The sequence below is a fragment of the Salmo salar genome, chromosome 16 (genome assembly GCF_965601325.2).
Source record: "Salmo salar chromosome 16, fSalSal1, whole genome shotgun sequence".
Taxonomy (NCBI): Eukaryota; Metazoa; Chordata; class Actinopteri; order Salmoniformes; family Salmonidae; genus Salmo; species Salmo salar.
Window position 1 is genome coordinate 6,083,664 of NC_138306.1, and position 17,490 is coordinate 6,101,153.

At 43.1% G+C, this 17,490-nt stretch overlaps 1 protein-coding gene across 15 annotated transcripts in view; it reads left to right on the forward strand.

Annotated features, from left to right (window-relative positions):
* Window positions 1-16,849, forward strand: part of LOC106573083 (neuronal cell adhesion molecule) — a 123,837-nt gene extending 106,988 nt beyond the window's left edge. For 5 of the 15 annotated variants that reach the window (XM_014147757.3, XM_082962482.1, XM_014147760.3 and 2 more), the window contains 20 exons: window positions 167-310; window positions 447-558; window positions 748-914; window positions 1,782-1,929; window positions 2,179-2,303; window positions 2,565-2,594; window positions 3,170-3,271; window positions 3,741-3,938; window positions 4,065-4,135; window positions 4,257-4,482; window positions 4,848-4,963; window positions 5,150-5,354; window positions 5,519-5,641; window positions 6,168-6,344; window positions 7,879-7,941; window positions 8,356-8,484; window positions 9,325-9,483; window positions 10,466-10,597; window positions 10,742-10,820; window positions 14,228-16,849. In XM_014147757.3, the coding sequence (XP_014003232.1) occupies window positions 167-310; window positions 447-558; window positions 748-914; window positions 1,782-1,929; window positions 2,179-2,303; window positions 2,565-2,594; window positions 3,170-3,271; window positions 3,741-3,938; window positions 4,065-4,135; window positions 4,257-4,482; window positions 4,848-4,963; window positions 5,150-5,354; window positions 5,519-5,641; window positions 6,168-6,344; window positions 7,879-7,941; window positions 8,356-8,484; window positions 9,325-9,483; window positions 10,466-10,597; window positions 10,742-10,820; window positions 14,228-14,474 (2,753 nt within the window). In that variant the 3' untranslated portion in view covers window positions 14,475-16,849. The remainder of the gene's footprint in view (window positions 1-166; window positions 311-446; window positions 559-747; window positions 915-1,781; window positions 1,930-2,178; window positions 2,304-2,564; window positions 2,595-3,169; window positions 3,272-3,740; window positions 3,939-4,064; window positions 4,136-4,256; window positions 4,483-4,847; window positions 4,964-5,149; window positions 5,355-5,518; window positions 5,642-6,167; window positions 6,345-7,878; window positions 7,942-8,355; window positions 8,485-9,324; window positions 9,484-10,465; window positions 10,598-10,741; window positions 10,821-14,227) is intronic. The other 10 variants (XM_082962488.1, XM_082962489.1, XM_082962491.1 and 7 more) reach the window with 5 other exon arrangements.
* Window positions 16,850-17,490: the final 641 nt, after the last annotated feature.

A 17,490-nucleotide genomic window follows, 5' to 3' on the forward strand; every position in this document is an offset into this window, starting at 1 on the left:
GCATTGCCTATGTCTCGTACAGTGTACTCACTGTGCACAGACACTAAAGTATATTTCCCCAAATACTTGCAGTTAAGTCATTGTATGTGCCAATGTGAGGTTTAGACAAGGTTCGTTTTATAGGTTTATGATGAAACGTTTGACACTTGTTTTGATCCTTTGATAGATTCACCTAAGGACCCTAGTAGGAAGGTGGAGGGTGACACCATCATCTTCGAGGAAGTCCAGACTGGATCCAGTGCAGTCTATCAGTGCCATGCCTCCAATGAATATGGATATCTGCTGTCCAATGCCTTCGTCAACGTTCTCTGTGAGTCAACGCATACTTTTGTCTCTGCATTGGATTGCATCATGAAGTGATCTACACTGCTTGAACTCAGTACTCAGCATTGTTGTCACATGGTTTATCATGAAGAATTGAAGTATAATCATTGTTTTCTCTGTAGCTGAAACACCCAGAGTCCTGACTCCAGCTAACAAGGTCTACCAGGTGATCAGGAACAACCACGCCTTACTGGACTGTTCCTCCTTCGGCTCGCCCATCCCCAAAATAACATGGTGAGTTCATGACCCATTGAATTCTTAGAAGACTACGTCCAGATTTTCCACCCTTCTCTCAAAGTTTCCACTATTGTTAAATCCATGATGAGGAGGGGAGGGGTGGAAGAAGGGTGGAGAATATCTGACGCAGCCAAAGTGTTCCCAGCTTAGAAGCTCATAGCCTTTGGTTCCCCTATCCCCTGTCAGGTTTAAGGACAGCAGGTCCAGCACCCTGGACGGGGACCCCTACGTGCTGCATGAGAACGGGACTCTGGAGATACATGTGGCCCAGGCCCTCAACAGTGGGAAGTACACTTGTGTGGCCAGGAACTCTCTGGGCATCTCTGAGAACCACGTCTATCTTGAGGTCAAAGGTGAGAGCCTAGGTTCCCCCACAATACACTCTGTCTCTCTGTCTGTTTTATGCCTTTGTTATTTAGCTTTTTTGAAACAAACTTTGAGTTGCTGAAAATATTTGTCATATCCTACTTACTCTACCTGACATCATTTCTGAAGGACGGTTACAATAAAGAATGTATAACAGCTGAACAAGCTTTGGTTCATCCTTTAGGGGAGAGTGGGGTAAGCTGAGCCCTGTTTTACATTCAGCATTACTCCGTCAAGGGAAATGTAGTATTCTTTCTAACATAGGTTATCTAAATATATTTTAGGATGTTGTGTTTCCCTGGAAATAATTAAAATTCATGTAAACATTTGTCCAAAAAAAGTGTTCTCTTGGTACAACTTAACCCGAGTATGGGGTAAATTGAGCCGCGGGACAGTGTAAGTTAAGACAATAATAACACAATTAATCATTTTAAGCATATTGGTTTAACTTACCCCAAAGCAAACATTTTGACTATATTAGCCCACAGTTACAAGGATGCACTTACATGCTCGGTTTAGGACCTCGTATTGAAGCTTATAGAGACCCCAACTGATGTATAGAACAATCTTGAATATCTACTTTGGTTCAAATACAAGCATAATGAAACCTGAACACAATAAATTCATTTCACTTGGTGAAAATCCATTTTTTTTTTACTTAACTTGCTTACCACTTTTTCCATGTGGTTTCTTGGTTGACAGACTCCATGAAATGATGACCTCTTCCTAACTATTTTGTCAAATGATTAATTTTGGTTTATGGTTTCCGAGAAACAAGGGAGGCTCAACTTACCCCTTTGACTCAACTTACTCTGCTCTCCTTTACTGAGTTTCCTGACCCCTTCTCCCCTCAGAGCCCACGCGTATCCTGAAGCAGCCGGAGTACAAGGTGGTGCAGAGGAACAGGAACGTGGTGTTTGAGTGTAAAGTAAAACACGACCCCTCCCTCATCCCTACCATGACCTGGGTCAAAGACAACGGAGAACTACCCGACGACGAGAGGTCATTGGTCCTCAAACTCATTTTTCAACATAGAGCAACATGCAATTATATCTACAATAGTCAATCCTAGCTTCATATTATGTCTCCTCTTGTGACAGTGTTTTAGTTGATCCGTTATTCCACCAAGGCTAATCTTCCTGGCTTCATACACAAAACACACAAATCAACCCAAACAAAAGGGTTGTACCCTAACATAAGAGGACATAAGAGGAGACATTAAACTGACTGACATTGACTATGTCTTCCCAGGTTTGTGGTGGACTCTGACAGCCTGACCATAACCGACGTGACAGAGAATGATGCAGGAACTTACACCTGCATCATGGTCACTACTCTGGACCAGGACTCTGCTAGCGCTGAGCTCACTGTTGTCGGTATGTTCCCTCTCTCATACGAACAGCCTCCACATGCTATTGTGAATCCTTCCTTAAAGTACAAGTGTAACTGGGTTTTCACCTTCCTTGAAGTATCACAGCATTTCTGTTAAGAGTATGGGTTAGTGTTGTTGGGAAAAAAATAACATTATTCTATCCTAAATGTGTAATAATATCTAGTGAGAGAGAAGGTGGTCTGTCTTATTGTACCATTAACCGCTGAACCCCTACTTCACTCCTACCTGCCCTCCTACCTGCCAGAGGCAGCTCCTACTCCAGCTATAGTCTACGGTAAACCAGCATCACACACAAGCGGGTGCTTAAGCTATGCTTCCACGCTTGTGTGTGTGGGGGATCTGTCAGTCTGGTCTGCAAACTCAAGCATGCTCTGCTGCTCGCAGATGTGATCATCTACTCTGTTTGTTTGTAATATCACCAGCCCCTGGACTGATGGGCGGACGGAGGGACTGTCATTTTGATTTTAACCACCATGTTTTATGGCCTTTTGGATTTCAGTCTTACTGTCTGCGGTTTGCAGATTTTTTGTTCTCCGCTATATGTCGAACGTTCATGCTGTTTTGCACGTGTTGAGTAGATACATGACTGATGTAGTACAATTCAAACGTCTAGGTTGTGAGTGTGAAGTAATTAGCGGTGCCTTTGAATGCTAAGATAATTGATCTCCCTCTCCATCCCATCACACAGTGGGGTCCTTCCTTCATCTCCGTCCAGCTCGAGTGCGCATGCTGCTTTATCGTTATCCAAAACATTGAGTCTTGGCGTTGCCGTCATTAAAGTGCTATTCCAATGCACTGTTCTAAACCCAGTTGATTTATCTCGTCATGTCTTGTGTGATTCTTCTCCAGAACAACCAGACCCTCCTACTGACCTGGAGCTGACAGACCAGAAGCCCAGGAGTGTCCAGCTCACCTGGATACCCGGAGACGAACACAACAGCCCTATTCGCAGTATGTGTGTGCGTGTGCGTGCGTGTCTGTGCATGACCTTAGTGACCTACTCTCAGAAGCTCTCAGAAGCTCTAAGCTGACTGTATCGTTATTATCCTGAGAGTGTACTATAGCTAGTTAAACTCAGTATGTGTTTAATGAGGTTGCTAATTATGTTTGCACAGCACTACCCACGTCATATGTCTTTAACAATGGATTTCATGGGTTTTAAAAATGTGCAGGTTTGGGGATAGTATCTTCCAGGATGTTCTTGTTAATTATCCAGTATATTCTGCTAAATGACTTAAATGTAAATGTAAATGTATATGAGTGAGCTCAGAGAGATTAGGCCTATTTGCATTTGATTGTTAACTCTCCAAAGATGGGAGTTAGCAAATACATTTCAAGTACAATCTTAGGGTTGGAGTGTAAAAAACATGGCTTGCGTTCTCTGCAATCGCTCACCACTTTTTCTACCCCCCCCCCCCAGTATTTTTGATCCAATACGCAGACTCTCTCCACCACCATGGCCACTGGCACAACCTGACGATGGTTCCGGGCACTAAGACCACGGCCCACCTTAAGCTGTCTCCTTATGTCCACTACACCTTCCGAGTCCTGGCCCTCAATGACGTGGGCCTCTCCAACCCCTCATTGCCCTCCCGCATGTACAAGACCAACCCTTCAGGTACAGACTATAGGATTTACTTGCTTAATGTGGTTGATTGCATAATGTGTTGACTTACAGTATGTAGATTTGTGCATACTGTTGATTTTGGCATTTTGTTGAATTGGAATTTGTTTGTCCCATTAGCTCCTGATGAGAACCCCAGTGGAGTTGATGGCTTTGGAACGGAACACGACAACCTTGTGATCTCATGGAAGGTAAGCATCATTGTATGTGAAAGGGGGATGGTGCCTGTAGTACTCTTAGCCAAACTAAAGAATTACCTTAGGATTCAGTAATTACAATGTGGTTAAAAACTTTCTCTCATCCTATCTGCAGCCAATGTCAGGCCACCAAGCCAACGGACCAGGCCTGCAGTATAAGGTGATGTGGAGACAGAAGGACGTGGACAAGGAGTGGACGTCAGTGACCGTGGCTAACGTCTCCAAGTTCATGGTCTCTGGCACGCCCACCTTCACTCCCTACGAGGTCCAGGTTCAAGCTATCAATGACTACGGGATTGGACCTGAGCCGGCTGTGGTCACCGGACACTCCGGGGAGGACTGTGAGGAACACACAACTCAACTTTGCGTTTTAGGGAGACACTATGGGCCAGTTTCTTGGACACAGATTAAGCCTAGGATAGTCCTGGACTAAAAGCATGCTAAAAAAAATTGTTTTATTGCACTTGATTTTTAGTCCAGGGCTAGGCTTGATCTTGGTCTTGAAAACCCACCCATACAATATGTGTTTGCATGACTTGCCAGACTAAAAGTTGTCAAAAGAGACTGCATGACTACAAGTATCTCTCCCTTTAACCTGTACTGTGACTAGTTACTGTAACTAGACCAGTGGGTTTAATGAAGTCTCTCCATTGTGTCCTGCTCCCTCTAAACTGTGTTCCACTCCCTCTAACCTCTGCTTCCACAGTGCCGATGCAGGCACCAGACAATGTCCAGGTCCTAGTGTTGAACAGCAGTCTGGCTGAGGTGCACTGGGAGCCTGTCCCTCCTAAGACAGTACGGGGACGTCTTAAGGGATACAAGGTACACACACACACACACACACATCACACACACACACACACACACACACACACACACACACACACACACACACACACACACACACACACACACACACACACACACACACACACACACACACACACACACACACACACAGCTCTGTATCATCCCCCATTGAAAGTATGTCATTTTGTGTCCTACCAGGTGTACTACTGGCGTGAGCGGAGCCTCCACAAACACAACCCCCACCATGTGGAGCAGCAGGTCCTGACCTTCAGTGGGAACAAGAGTCATGGCATGCTCCCAGGCCTGCAGCCCTACAGCCTCTACCTGTTCAACGTCAGGGTCTTCAACGGCAAGGGGGAGGGCCCCGCCAGCTCCAACCAGCAGTTCGAGACCCCTGAGGGAGGTAGGAGGAGCCAACATTCTGTTCTGTTCGTATAGAGGGTATCATGTCAAGGCCAATTCAGCTAAGGTTATGGGTCTGTTTTTAGGCTTTTATGCTACATACGAATTGCCATTTGCAGACAATAAACATGCTGTTGTTTACTGTGTGCCTGTCATGCTCTACAGTCCCTGGGCGGCCATCTTTCCTGAGGATCACCAACCCTAACCTGGACTCTCTCACTCTGGAGTGGGGCCCTCCCTATGACCGCAACGGACGCCTCACCGGCTACACCCTGAAGTATCAGACAGGTGAGCTTACATAGCATTACTCTTCTACTTATGTTTCGGCTGTAGGAGGGTTAGGTCAGCGATCAAATAGTAGGCATCAAGAGCTCGAGGTTCTGCCAGAGCTTCGGCGGAGGGAGCACCTTTACTGGTTAGCAGTATCTTAGCCAGGGAGTACCTTTTCTATTTGTAGTTTGTGGTCCTGTCTGCTGTTCAGTATGCCCTCCTTTACATGTCTTGTTAGCACCATATGTATTCGGTATTATTGCGAGGTGTATGCACCAAGGGGTTGAGCCTGTGATAGCTAGAAACTACATCATCGAACAGAGTGAGAACCAACCCCACAGCTTGATGGATAATCTGATGTCACTTCCATCCCCCCACCTTTCCACCCGTATTATCTTGCTACACCTCTGCCCTTGCCCCCTCTTTCACCTTTCCATCCCTCCCTCCACCCATCCATCCATCCACCTGCCCCTTCTTACTGCAACTTTTCCCCCCTTCCACCCATCTTGCTACACCCCTGCCACATCCTCTTCCACTCTTCCAGTCAATATCTCCAACGAGCTGGGTCCGGTGGAGGAGCTGGCCCTGCCCGCCAACGAGACCTCCGTCACTCTCCTTAACCTCAAGTACAGCACGCGTTACAAGTTTTATTTCAATGCCAAAACAGGCCAGGGAGCAGGGCCTGTCGTTACAGAGGAAGCCGCCACTATCATGGACGAAGGTAAGTGTTAATGTGTTGATGATGGTCACAAGCAGAAAACAACCTGAGCTGTAGTCAGTTTCTATCGATGCATACCCCATTCGTATGAGGATTACCTGGCAACCGCTTTGAACGCTTCAAATCAACTCAGGAATGTCATCCCCCAAACATCTAGATTGTGTTTTTGTGTTTTATACTTAAGCAATAAGGCCTGGGGGGGGGGGGGTATATGGCCAATATATCTAAGGGCTGTTCTTATGCATGACACAACGCAGAGTGCCTGGATACAGCCTTTAGCCGTGGTATATTGGCCATATACAAACCCCAAGGTTCCTTATTGCTATTATAAACTGGTCACCAACGTAATTAGAAGAGTAAAAATGTTTTGTCATACCCGTTGTATACGGCTTTCAGCCAATCAGCATTTGGGGCTCGAACCACCCAGTTTATAATTGTTTATAAAGCATGGTACTCTGTTTTGTACTGTAGGTCGTTTTTGTGGATGTTGTGGATGTACACATGATATTTCCTCAGTGTAGTAGTTGTAATAACAATAGCGGATTGTGTTCCAGTTGTACTTTGTTAAACACAGTTGGCTCATTCTCTACCCCTTGTGTACCTTCTATATACTGATATTAAAGCATGTTAATTTGGACTTCTCTGAGACTCACTCACGGATACATCTAGGGACTTCAGGGGTCAGATCATCGACCTCTATATCCACTTTCTTCCCTTTTCCCTCTCAAAGAGCTAATGCGTCAGCCCTGAGTCAATGTGGTTGTCAAAGTGCACACCCCTCATACTGATCTGAGCCTTTATTAACAAAGCATCTCTGAGAAGGAGGACCATGGACATTCCACATGGGAGATATGGGAAACTCATTGGGGGTCATAAAATGTATAGATGGGTAGGTGACACCTACAAGAGGGTGTTGACTAAAAAGAGGGAAGAGTATAAGATTGTGAACTTTCTAAATGTATGCATTCAGCCGACGGCATCCTTGCTAATAAACACTTGAAACTTCTCTTGAGCTTTTGGTATCAATTCCTTATTGCAAAGAGGTTAAAATAGCATTTTTCTTTTTAACAAGACAAAACCAACAAAAAATGTGTCAGTCCCAATACTTTTGGAGCTCACTGTAGCTGGATAGAGACATTCAAATATGATGTGATGCATCTTTGGCTGCTGCAACACCTTTTGCCATACAACAGACTCAAGACTCCTCAGAGTTTTGTGTTGTGTCTTATGTTCTAACTGCGTTATGGAGACTTTAGCTCTCCCCCTGCAACTGCTGATCTATGTCTATTTCTATGTCCGGCTGGTGCTGCCTGTCCCATGCATGACATTGTGCGTGTTTGAACCTTGCTCAAACTGATCCCCTCAAACATGCTGATTGTTTGTTTGCACTTCCGCTGCATGCCAATGGACCTGTGTAACCTCACTGCCGATCTTTGCCTGTGATTTGTGTTGTCTACCTCTGCCGGTGGTGTGTCTGTTGTGTGTCTTCGTCTGTGGTGTTGTGTGATGTTTCTTATTCCTCTCCATGTTGTTCCAGGGAACACCCAACCCTCACCTCCCGTAGCACGGTCTCCTCCGACACACCTCCCATTCCACAAGGGTACAGCTGCTATAGACCTTGTCACATTCCTAGTCATGCTGTAGTACACCTTATTATTGCTTCTCTTCTGATTGGCGGTTCACAAGGATTGATGTTATCATCCATTGTATTATAGAATGTGTATTACAAATGTTTAGGCTCTAGCGTTTTAATTTGATTGAAAGGCTCATAAACAACAGGTTATTGATCCACTTTAGAGTAATTGAAGCTGGAATGGAAAATCGAAGTCTGTCTCGCTTTGATTTGGATCTATAGACTATGTTGTGATATAGACGGATGTAAATATTGAATCGCAAGCTAATATTCTGCTATAGGTGAGTGCATAGATAGACGGCATCATCTGAAGGTGAATAGACTCCTAATTTTATTGAAGCTGAATTTAGCTTCATTGCTGTCTTCTTCTCTTGTGCTCAGTGCATCCAGCGGCTCCGGCGTTCGGGAACGTTAGCTCTTCCGTGGGAGAGGACGGAACGCTGATCAGTTGGGAATACTGGGGAGCGGAAAAAAATGTTTATGTAGAATATATAGTAGAGAACGATAACAGTAAGACATATTCCTCTATCACGTATACTTAAACATATAGGTGGCAAGAGACTCCTACTCAATGACTGACTGTTGCAGGTGTAGAAAAACTTGGCAGTTATGAGGCTGGCTGCTGTTACTTTGCCTTATGCCCAGATATGATAAAAACTGATTTCTGTGATTGGATAATGAAAATATCCTCAGTGTGATTGGCCAGAATACAGAATATTGCCTTTAAACAGTTGGCACAAACCTATTTAATTGGTTCATAGTCAAAAGCAGCATAGACAGTCTCAAATAGTATTTCACATTCAATGTCGATTGGACTCTAATTAGCTTTAGTTGTTTTTATTGACCAGCAGTGAGGGTAAAAGAACCACAGTGTGTGTAGTATGGCTCTCTCACACCTATACCTTGAAAATATTCCGAAAGTGAATTAACATGATGCGTCATTCCTATCAATTCAATCCCAATAATGTAGTTTCAGACGCTTTTCAGTTTCCTATTCAGAGTCACGCTGTAGTATTTAGTCTAGTAACCCAGTTCACTGAGACGCATCCCACAAATGTTTGTAATCACCATACTTCATTCGTAGAACACCATGAAATAACATAATGCAAATGTACAGATGTAGTAATATCTAATATAGATACCATATGTGATGCTATATATATATTACTCCACCTCTGCCTATAGCATTTCAATAGATACACAAGTAAAAACCATCTCTGCATGAACACCAATAGCCCATTCCAACTTATCAGTGTACGGTGTACGTATTAGGACATGAACACTTCTCGGCTGACTGCAATGGATGTCCTAATATGTACACCGTACATCTTTCGTCCTGCAACTCTCTAGGTGAAGAGGAGTGGCAGAAAGAGTATGTAAATGACTCTCGGGCCTATGTGCTGAAGGGCTTAAAGGAGGGCCTGTCCTATAGGGTGCGCGTGGTCGCCAAGGGTCACAACGGCCAAGCGGTGCTCCACCAATCAGAAGAGCTTTTGGTGATGATTCCAGGTGAGGCAGCACGCGGTTGGCCGGTCGCCGCCCGGCCTCGCTTTGCCTTGCCCTGTGTTGTGTTGTAGAGATTGAGAAACGTGTGTGTATGCGGTAGCTTTGTTATTCTTCACTACTAAAGAATTACCTTGTTCGGTGCCTGTGGTATACAATCCAGCATTGTTTATTAACAGTATATCTGTTGTTGAAGTTTTTCTTATGGAAATATACTGTAGGCATGTTCAGTAGAGATGTAGACTTGGTAGTTTCCTGACCTGCATGATGTTGTCCTGATCGTATATTTGTGTTGAAGTTAGGAACACAGTCTTGTTTCTGGAGAGACGTACAGTAAGACAATTCTCATATAGATGATGGAAACCATTCACATGATATAGAAGACTGATGTGTAACTGTCTAATAATCCACCTAATTCTCTCTCCTGCTGTGGTTAACATTTGGTTGTGTTTGTAATGTGTGTGTACTGTGTGTGTGTGTGTGTGGGGGGGGGGGGGGGTGCATGAGCAAGACTGAGAGGCAGAAAGAGAGAGCGAAGACGCGAATGTTGTTTGCGTCATATACTGTAGAAGTCAAGCTGTTAACCACCTTCAATACGCTCTGCATTCATGTGCCTGTAACTTCCACAGACGAGATGTTTAACACGACATCATTAACATACCAATTGTCTTTTGCAGTAACACTATGTAACCATTTCCAAACAATAAAATACTTACAAAGGGCTCTTTGGAAACCTATTTTCATACTATCATGTACTTATGTCTCCTCCACAACTTGTTGGTTCTTATCTCCTTTAGTAGCCGTGATTACAATAGAGGATGTCTGATAAACACTTAAGTTAAGACAACAAAACTTTATTGTACATTCGATTTTCATTATACTCCAGTACAGGGACTAAAACGGTACTTGTATTTCCTTTCTCAATTAAAGCAACAGGCCAGTCATGAACAGTTTTCTGATATTCTCTTCCTTCCCTCTGCCCGACCAGCTATGGCAGCCCGACAGGTGGATATTGCTACTCAGGGCTGGTTCATCGGCCTGATGTGTGCCATCGCTCTCCTCATCCTCGTCCTCCTCATCATCTGCTTCATACAGAGAAACAAGGGAGGAAAATACCCAGGTGGGTACTTTTGGTTGACACATAAACGCGCATGCATACACACGCGCACACACGCACACACACGTACACACGTTGTCAGCCTTCATATCCATCACCCATCTTAGGCCGTAGTAAACGACACGTTTGATGAATCTCTTCCCCCAGTGAAAGAAAAGGAGGACGCGCACACGGACCCAGAGTTCCAGCCCATGAAAGAGGATGACTGTACTTTCGGGGAATACAGGTGAGAAACATGACTCTCCTGGAGCCTGTTGGGCTCCAATTCTTCCCTGCCCCAAGCCCCTCCCCCCCCCCCCGAACCACCCCACCAAGCCCTTGCTCCCTCCCCAGACCTGGTTCCTGTCAGCAAGGCAGGCGCTCTGGCCTCCCCGTCCTAACAGCTGACCTCCACTTGCCGCGGGACTACCATCGTTCTAACAGGGATTCTGGCATTGCAGACCTTTGGAGCTACACTGTAAAGCACAAGCCTCTTCTTATGGAAGAGGTTGGGTAAAGGACAGGGACGGGGAGGGATTCCTCTCCGCTTAGTGTATTGGTGGCTTGTGTGCCCGCCAGTCGCCAGATTGATATTGTAGTGTGTTTGACTGTGTTGCGTCATTCGATAAGCAGGATATACAGTATTATTCAGGTCTACGTTTTCGGGGTTTAGGTTTTTCGGGGACTTTTTAAAGCTTTCCCTAGAACAGTCAGGAATATTTTAGAAAAATAATGTTCAGTATTCCAAGCTGGCATGCATAGGTAGCTGCCCCACTAATTTCACATTTAGAACCAAATGAATACCTTGTAACAAATACATTGTGCATATAAATATACAGTAGCTTTTTGTATTATGGAATATACGTACATACTTAATAAATTAATATTCGCATACATATGCATACTCTACAGTAAATACACTCATCCCAGTTGATATAAGCTCTGACTAACTGCAGTAATCTAGTTATGCTTGCTATAGCGCCTTCTAACGTTTTTTTTAGGCTGCTTGCTTTTCCAACCATGCACGCAGATATTAAGAAAAATGAAGCACTTTACTTATTATGTATAGCGTTTTGGAAACATTATTTTGTACTGGTCCAGCTTTTTTCCAATTTATATGAAGTTTTTTTTCTTCTGATATTTGATATTATTACTTTTTGTATCATGTATTTAAACATAAATATGTTCTATAATATACATTCTATCTATGCTGTAATACATAAATACACTACACCCCCAAAAGTATGTGGACACCTGCTTGTCGAACATCTCATTCCAAAATCATAGGCATTAATATGGAGTTGGTCACCCCTTTGCTGCTATAACAGCCTCCACTCTTCTGGGAAGGCTTTCCACTAGATGTTGGAACATTGCTGCAGGGACTTACTTCCATTCAACCACAAGAGCATTAGTGAAGTCGAACACTGATGTTGGGTGATTAGGCCTGGCTCGCAGTCGGCATTCCAATTCATCCCGAAGGGATTCGATGGGTTTGAGGTCAGGGCTCTTTGTAGGCCAGTCAAGTTCTTCCACACCGATCTCGACAAACCAGTTCTGTATGGACCTCGCTTTGTGCACGGGGGCATTGTCATGCTGAAACAGGAAAGGGCCTTCCCCAAACTGTTGCCACAAAGTTGGAAGCACAGAATCATCTAGAATGTCATTGTATGCTGTAGTGTTAAGATTTCCCTTCACTGGAACTAAGGGGTCTAGCCTGAACCATTAAAAACAGCCCCAGACCATTATCCCTCCTCCACCAACATTTTATACACCTGTCAGCAACGGGTTTGGCTGAAATAGCCTCATCCACTAATTTGAAGGGATGTCCACATACTTTACACAGTGTATATGGAATTATGGATATATAATGTTGCGTGATATGCATGGCGTGGTGAAGATCCTATATAAAAACTTGCTGTAGGCAATAATGTGTAGAATGAAGTCACAGATATGTACAGTGTGTCATCCAGTATGAAGCTATCGGAGTTAAAAGGTCACGTTGGAGTGAAAAATGTCATGTAAAGTTTCAACAAGGCAAAAAGGCTATTCTTATTCTGTCCACATAACTCCTATCTAGTTTACGATCATAACATGAGAGACAATAAGCTGCTAATTAGCTAAATCTGTCCGTTCAAATAGCAAGATAATCGACAATACAACAGAGTGTATATTGTTGAAATAACAAGTATTAGACAATATCTCACAAGGCTAAATGTGTAATATAGAGTGCCTTTGTGAAAGGAAATCAAATGTTCCATCCATGCCGTTATTCCAACCATGGAGCTTTATGTCAATAAATACTCATCTAACTCTACTAAGCTGTTCCGTTTGACTGCAGGCGTGCATCAATCCTGTGCTATAACTGTGATGTAACTATTGACCTTGAACGCCAGTGTCGACACTTACAAGGGGGAAATGGGATGTTGAAGAAAGATACATACTGCTATGTTTGGATGGATGTGTGGGTGCTGTATGCTTAGACACAGAAGGGAACAGTAAAACCCACATGAAAACACTGATGGGTTTTCATCACTTCCTCTGCACTCTGTTTATTGGGGCATGTAGGTCTCATACAAGGTAATGAAGGGTACTGCAAGACTGGCATGAGAGGAGTGACCTAAGGGCTGTTATACCGTGATATCGTTCTGATAAACAGTACTTACTGCCACTTGGAGAAAAAGGCCTGCTGTAAAACCACCCCAGAGTTGCACCACTGTCCTTGTCTGTGCTATAAACTGTCATTAACTGTCATAAAGCCTACATAGTGGTGTCATAACTTATCATCATCATTGGTGTCCAATGCAGTGCTTTCAGTCGTTAATCTGTAGTAAGATTGCATCCTGATGACATTGGAGTCTTGTTAAGTCATGTTTTATTAGCTGACATAACCTGTTATGAATGGCTATAACAGGTGTAATAAAAGCGTGATAGCATTATAAAGGCTTTATGAAAGAGAGTCCACCTGCTATTCACTGTCATGAATCATCAACTGACATTGATTTGAATGTTGACTAACTAATGTTAATCCTCAAACAAAGCTTTCTTTGCAGTTTCTTCATTTGTTTGTAAAAGTGTGATTATTTGTTATTTATGCTTGGGGATGTTTGGCTGACAATTAATTAGCTTTTCATGTGATTGTTTATTACATCTTTGAATTTTCAGTTTGTCATTGCAACTTTTGTTGGGGAGAAACGTTTATGTCTAGCAATACAGCAAATATGTATTATTTTCCACCTCATGTCATGGCTTCAGGGGAAATTTGGAATGGGTATGATTTTGCTTGTATTCCCCTGTTGCGTGATGAAAATCAACTAATCGCTCACATCATTTTTTTTAGACTTGGGGCTAGATACATTTTTTTTAAATGATACTGTTAACATTCACAGTCAGAAGTAGTGCCTTCTGAGTCCAAATTTCAACCCAATTCAGGATATAAACAAATATTTTCATAAGCTGTGAAATAATATACGTTTGAACTTTTCTTCTGGAATTAGACACATTTGAATCCAGGCTATCTTTCTTTCCAGCACTTGGGTAATGGTAGTAAAAGTAATTGGAAATACTTCAGTGCTCCATCTAAAAAAAAGGCCATACACTAAACTCCTTGTTTACGTCATTCTGTCATCATTTCACCTGCATGTCGTTTTCTCCTAGTGACACTGAGGACCATAAGCCGTTAAAAGGGAGCCGCACACCGTCTAACGGGACGGTGCACAGGGACAACAGTGACGACAGTTTAGTAGACTACGGCGGCGATGGTGGAGACGGCCAGTTCAACGAGGATGGGTCTTTTATTGGACAGTATAGCGGAAAGAGCTCCGCCAGGGACACTGCTGGGGGTCACGAAAGCTCTGAGGCCCCGTCCCCTGTTAATACCTCCGCTATGAACTCCTTTGTGTAGCCAGCTGGTTGATCAGTAGGTCAGCCAGGTGGAGGGGATAGGCAGCCAGGCCAGTAGGTGGTGCTGCAGTAAACTGAACTCCTTTGTAGCCAGCTGGTTAAACAGCCAGGCCCATAGGTTTGTGTAGCCAGACATTTGGACATCCAAACCTGTAGGGTCTCTCCAGTGACTGTTCCATTCGCCATCTTCACAGGGCTGTTCCTCATGTCACCTTGTGGCTTATTGTCATCCCATGCCCCACCCATCCGCACACTACTGTCACAAACACATAGGAGACTTCTTAAGAGACACATAACAGACACGTGTGAGATTCTCTACACTAACGCAATGCTGCAGGACACTACTGGAGGATTGTACGTTATCATTTGGAAATCACTGAATTTGTGGAGGGATTGTGGAGACTGTTCCGACTGTTTTATTCTCTGTAGCCTATTGACTTAGTAGCGACACTTAGAACCAGACATCTTCCTGAAATGATGTACAAACATATATTAACACAAATGAGTAGATTATTACATGGAAGGTATTGTCTATCTATCTTGAACTACTATGCGGTACACAGTTGAATTATTTGGGTTTGCCATATTGTTTTTCCGGTCAAAGCATTATCTTGATATTATTGTGTGTGTTAGAGGTACTTTTCCCTTCAGGGCAACCAAAAGGAGGCATCAGTGTCTGTCGACATGGTGGTGAAACGTGTTACTAAGTATATGAATATTATTCAATGTCTTTTTGCAAGACGGGGGCTGTTTGTACAGTATATACAGTTGCATTTACAGTGCAGGATTATGTCCAGTGAGCTCCTAAAAGTATTCTTCTGCCTGAATCTATAATTCCGACTCCAAGCAGGCTCAATCAAGCATGACTCAAGTTACATCAATCGCTACATCCACGCACTCACCAGGGGATGCTGGTGTCACTTTAAATGGGAGGACAGGCTCATCGTAATGGCTCGAATTAAATTAACAGAACGGTATCAAACACCAGGAAGCCACCAGCCTCCACTGGTCCTCACATGTCACCTTTGTTTTGATCATTGCAAATGCTGAAGTGCTGCATGCTATCATGACATCATCATCATAACCTTTGACCTGCATGTGACCTTACTTCCTGTGGTTGCACATCACATGACCTGACGGTGACCTCATGGCGCTTCCTGTGAGACCCAAAGTGCATGTATTGACATCCAACTCTTTTCTTTTGCTTTTCTTTAAAAATGTTGCATTTATTTGTGGTGCTGGGTGGCCTTCAGCATTACTGTGCCTTTTAATACAGAACTCTGATTCAGTTCAGTCTAGATTAATTCACAAAAAGACCGTTTTACCCAGAGTTCAGTGAGTGGAATGCCCATAAAGCAATAGTCATACTCTGAGGATGATGGGTTCAGCTAGGAAGGATGAAAGGATGGAGGACTCCATAAATTAAGGAATAATTCATATAGTCATCTCTTGAAAAGCTTCAAAATGCTTCTCCCTCAGATAAGCGGCTTAGGGTTGCCATATTGGACACGGTCAATGCTCGGTAAATTTTTTCAAGGTTCGGGTCATCTACGAAGTGTTTGATCATATTTTTGCGCTGTGTGTGCGTGCGTGTTGAGGGGATAATATTCATGCTAGTCACTTATACTAACTACATTTGATGGCCTTTGACGTGATAAGGATGGGATCGAGATAATTTTTTTCTTAACTTGCATCAAGTTTTACGTTGTTTTTTTTTAATGAACATCATTTGTTGCATTTGTAAATATATACTCTAATTGACTGTACAGAAAACCACTGCAAGAGCAGCTTAAATGGATAGTTCACCCAAATGACCGAATTTGATCAACTATCCCTTTAAGAGCCTGAGAAGCAGAACTGTGCATGAGAAGGTTTGACTGGCTGAGAGAGCTGTGTTCAATATAGACTACTTCTATAGAATAAATATACATTTTTTTGTTTGTATTTGTTTTTTCTTTGCTGTGAACATTGTACATTATTGTAACTAACAGGACAAGAAGTTGCTCATGAGTTCACATTTGGATGGTTTCCATTTGTCAGCTATATAGTTGTTTGTTTCCCAAATGTCCCTATTTTGTACTAAATGAAACGATACGGTACTCTGAAAACTTTCAAATGTGATGGACTTTGAAGTGTAAGTTAAGTACCCCTCGATGTACTGTATCATTCTGGTTTATGTTGGTTATATGAGCAGCACAAGGTCTGCCAAACTCTTCCGCTTTGTGACCGTATTGAAAATGGTTTGGTGTTTTTATTCTAAAACAGTTTCAAGGTTTTTACTAACAATTTATTCCTATTTAAGTTTCTCCACGTAGTGAAATAATGAATCTCCAAGTAACTTGAAATATAATGAATGAATAAAGTATTATTATCTTCTTCGATGTCCATTCTATCTTTATTGTAGAACTTCATTCTGACTGTTCTAATATTCGTCATGTTCTTAATTAAACAGCAATGCAATGGAAGCCAATGGAGCATTGCACATTCTATGATAAAACCAATCTTATGAAGGCATGATAAAGTAGGTGCTACACAATGGCTCCATAAATATTATATTATATTACACTACGATAAAGTGTCATAGCAGCAGTATGTTTTGCTCCACAACAGACCAACTCCTTGGCAATGGGAATAAGCATCAATGAAGAGGACGATGATTTCACACCTTCACAGAACTGGGAGATAAGGTGTGTGTGTGTTGGTGAGGGGTTCATGCTGAATCTCTCACTCTGGATCTCTCATCACTTCTTTTCCCACTGCACTCTATGTATTGGGGGATGGAGGTCTGTGAGAGTGTGTGTGGGTGCAAAACCAGATTTTGGTATGAGACGAATGCTAAACACTTTGGGGTGCTTATTATACCTGGGATCTTTTTTCGAGATGAAGGACCACATGAGGGAACTTGGGTGAAATGAAAACACAAGTCAGTTTACAAGCCGCCTCAGGGCTAAGACACTCCCAGACAGGAACAGGAACAGGTAGGAGTAGTTGCTCCAAAAACAAGCAGATCACAGGGT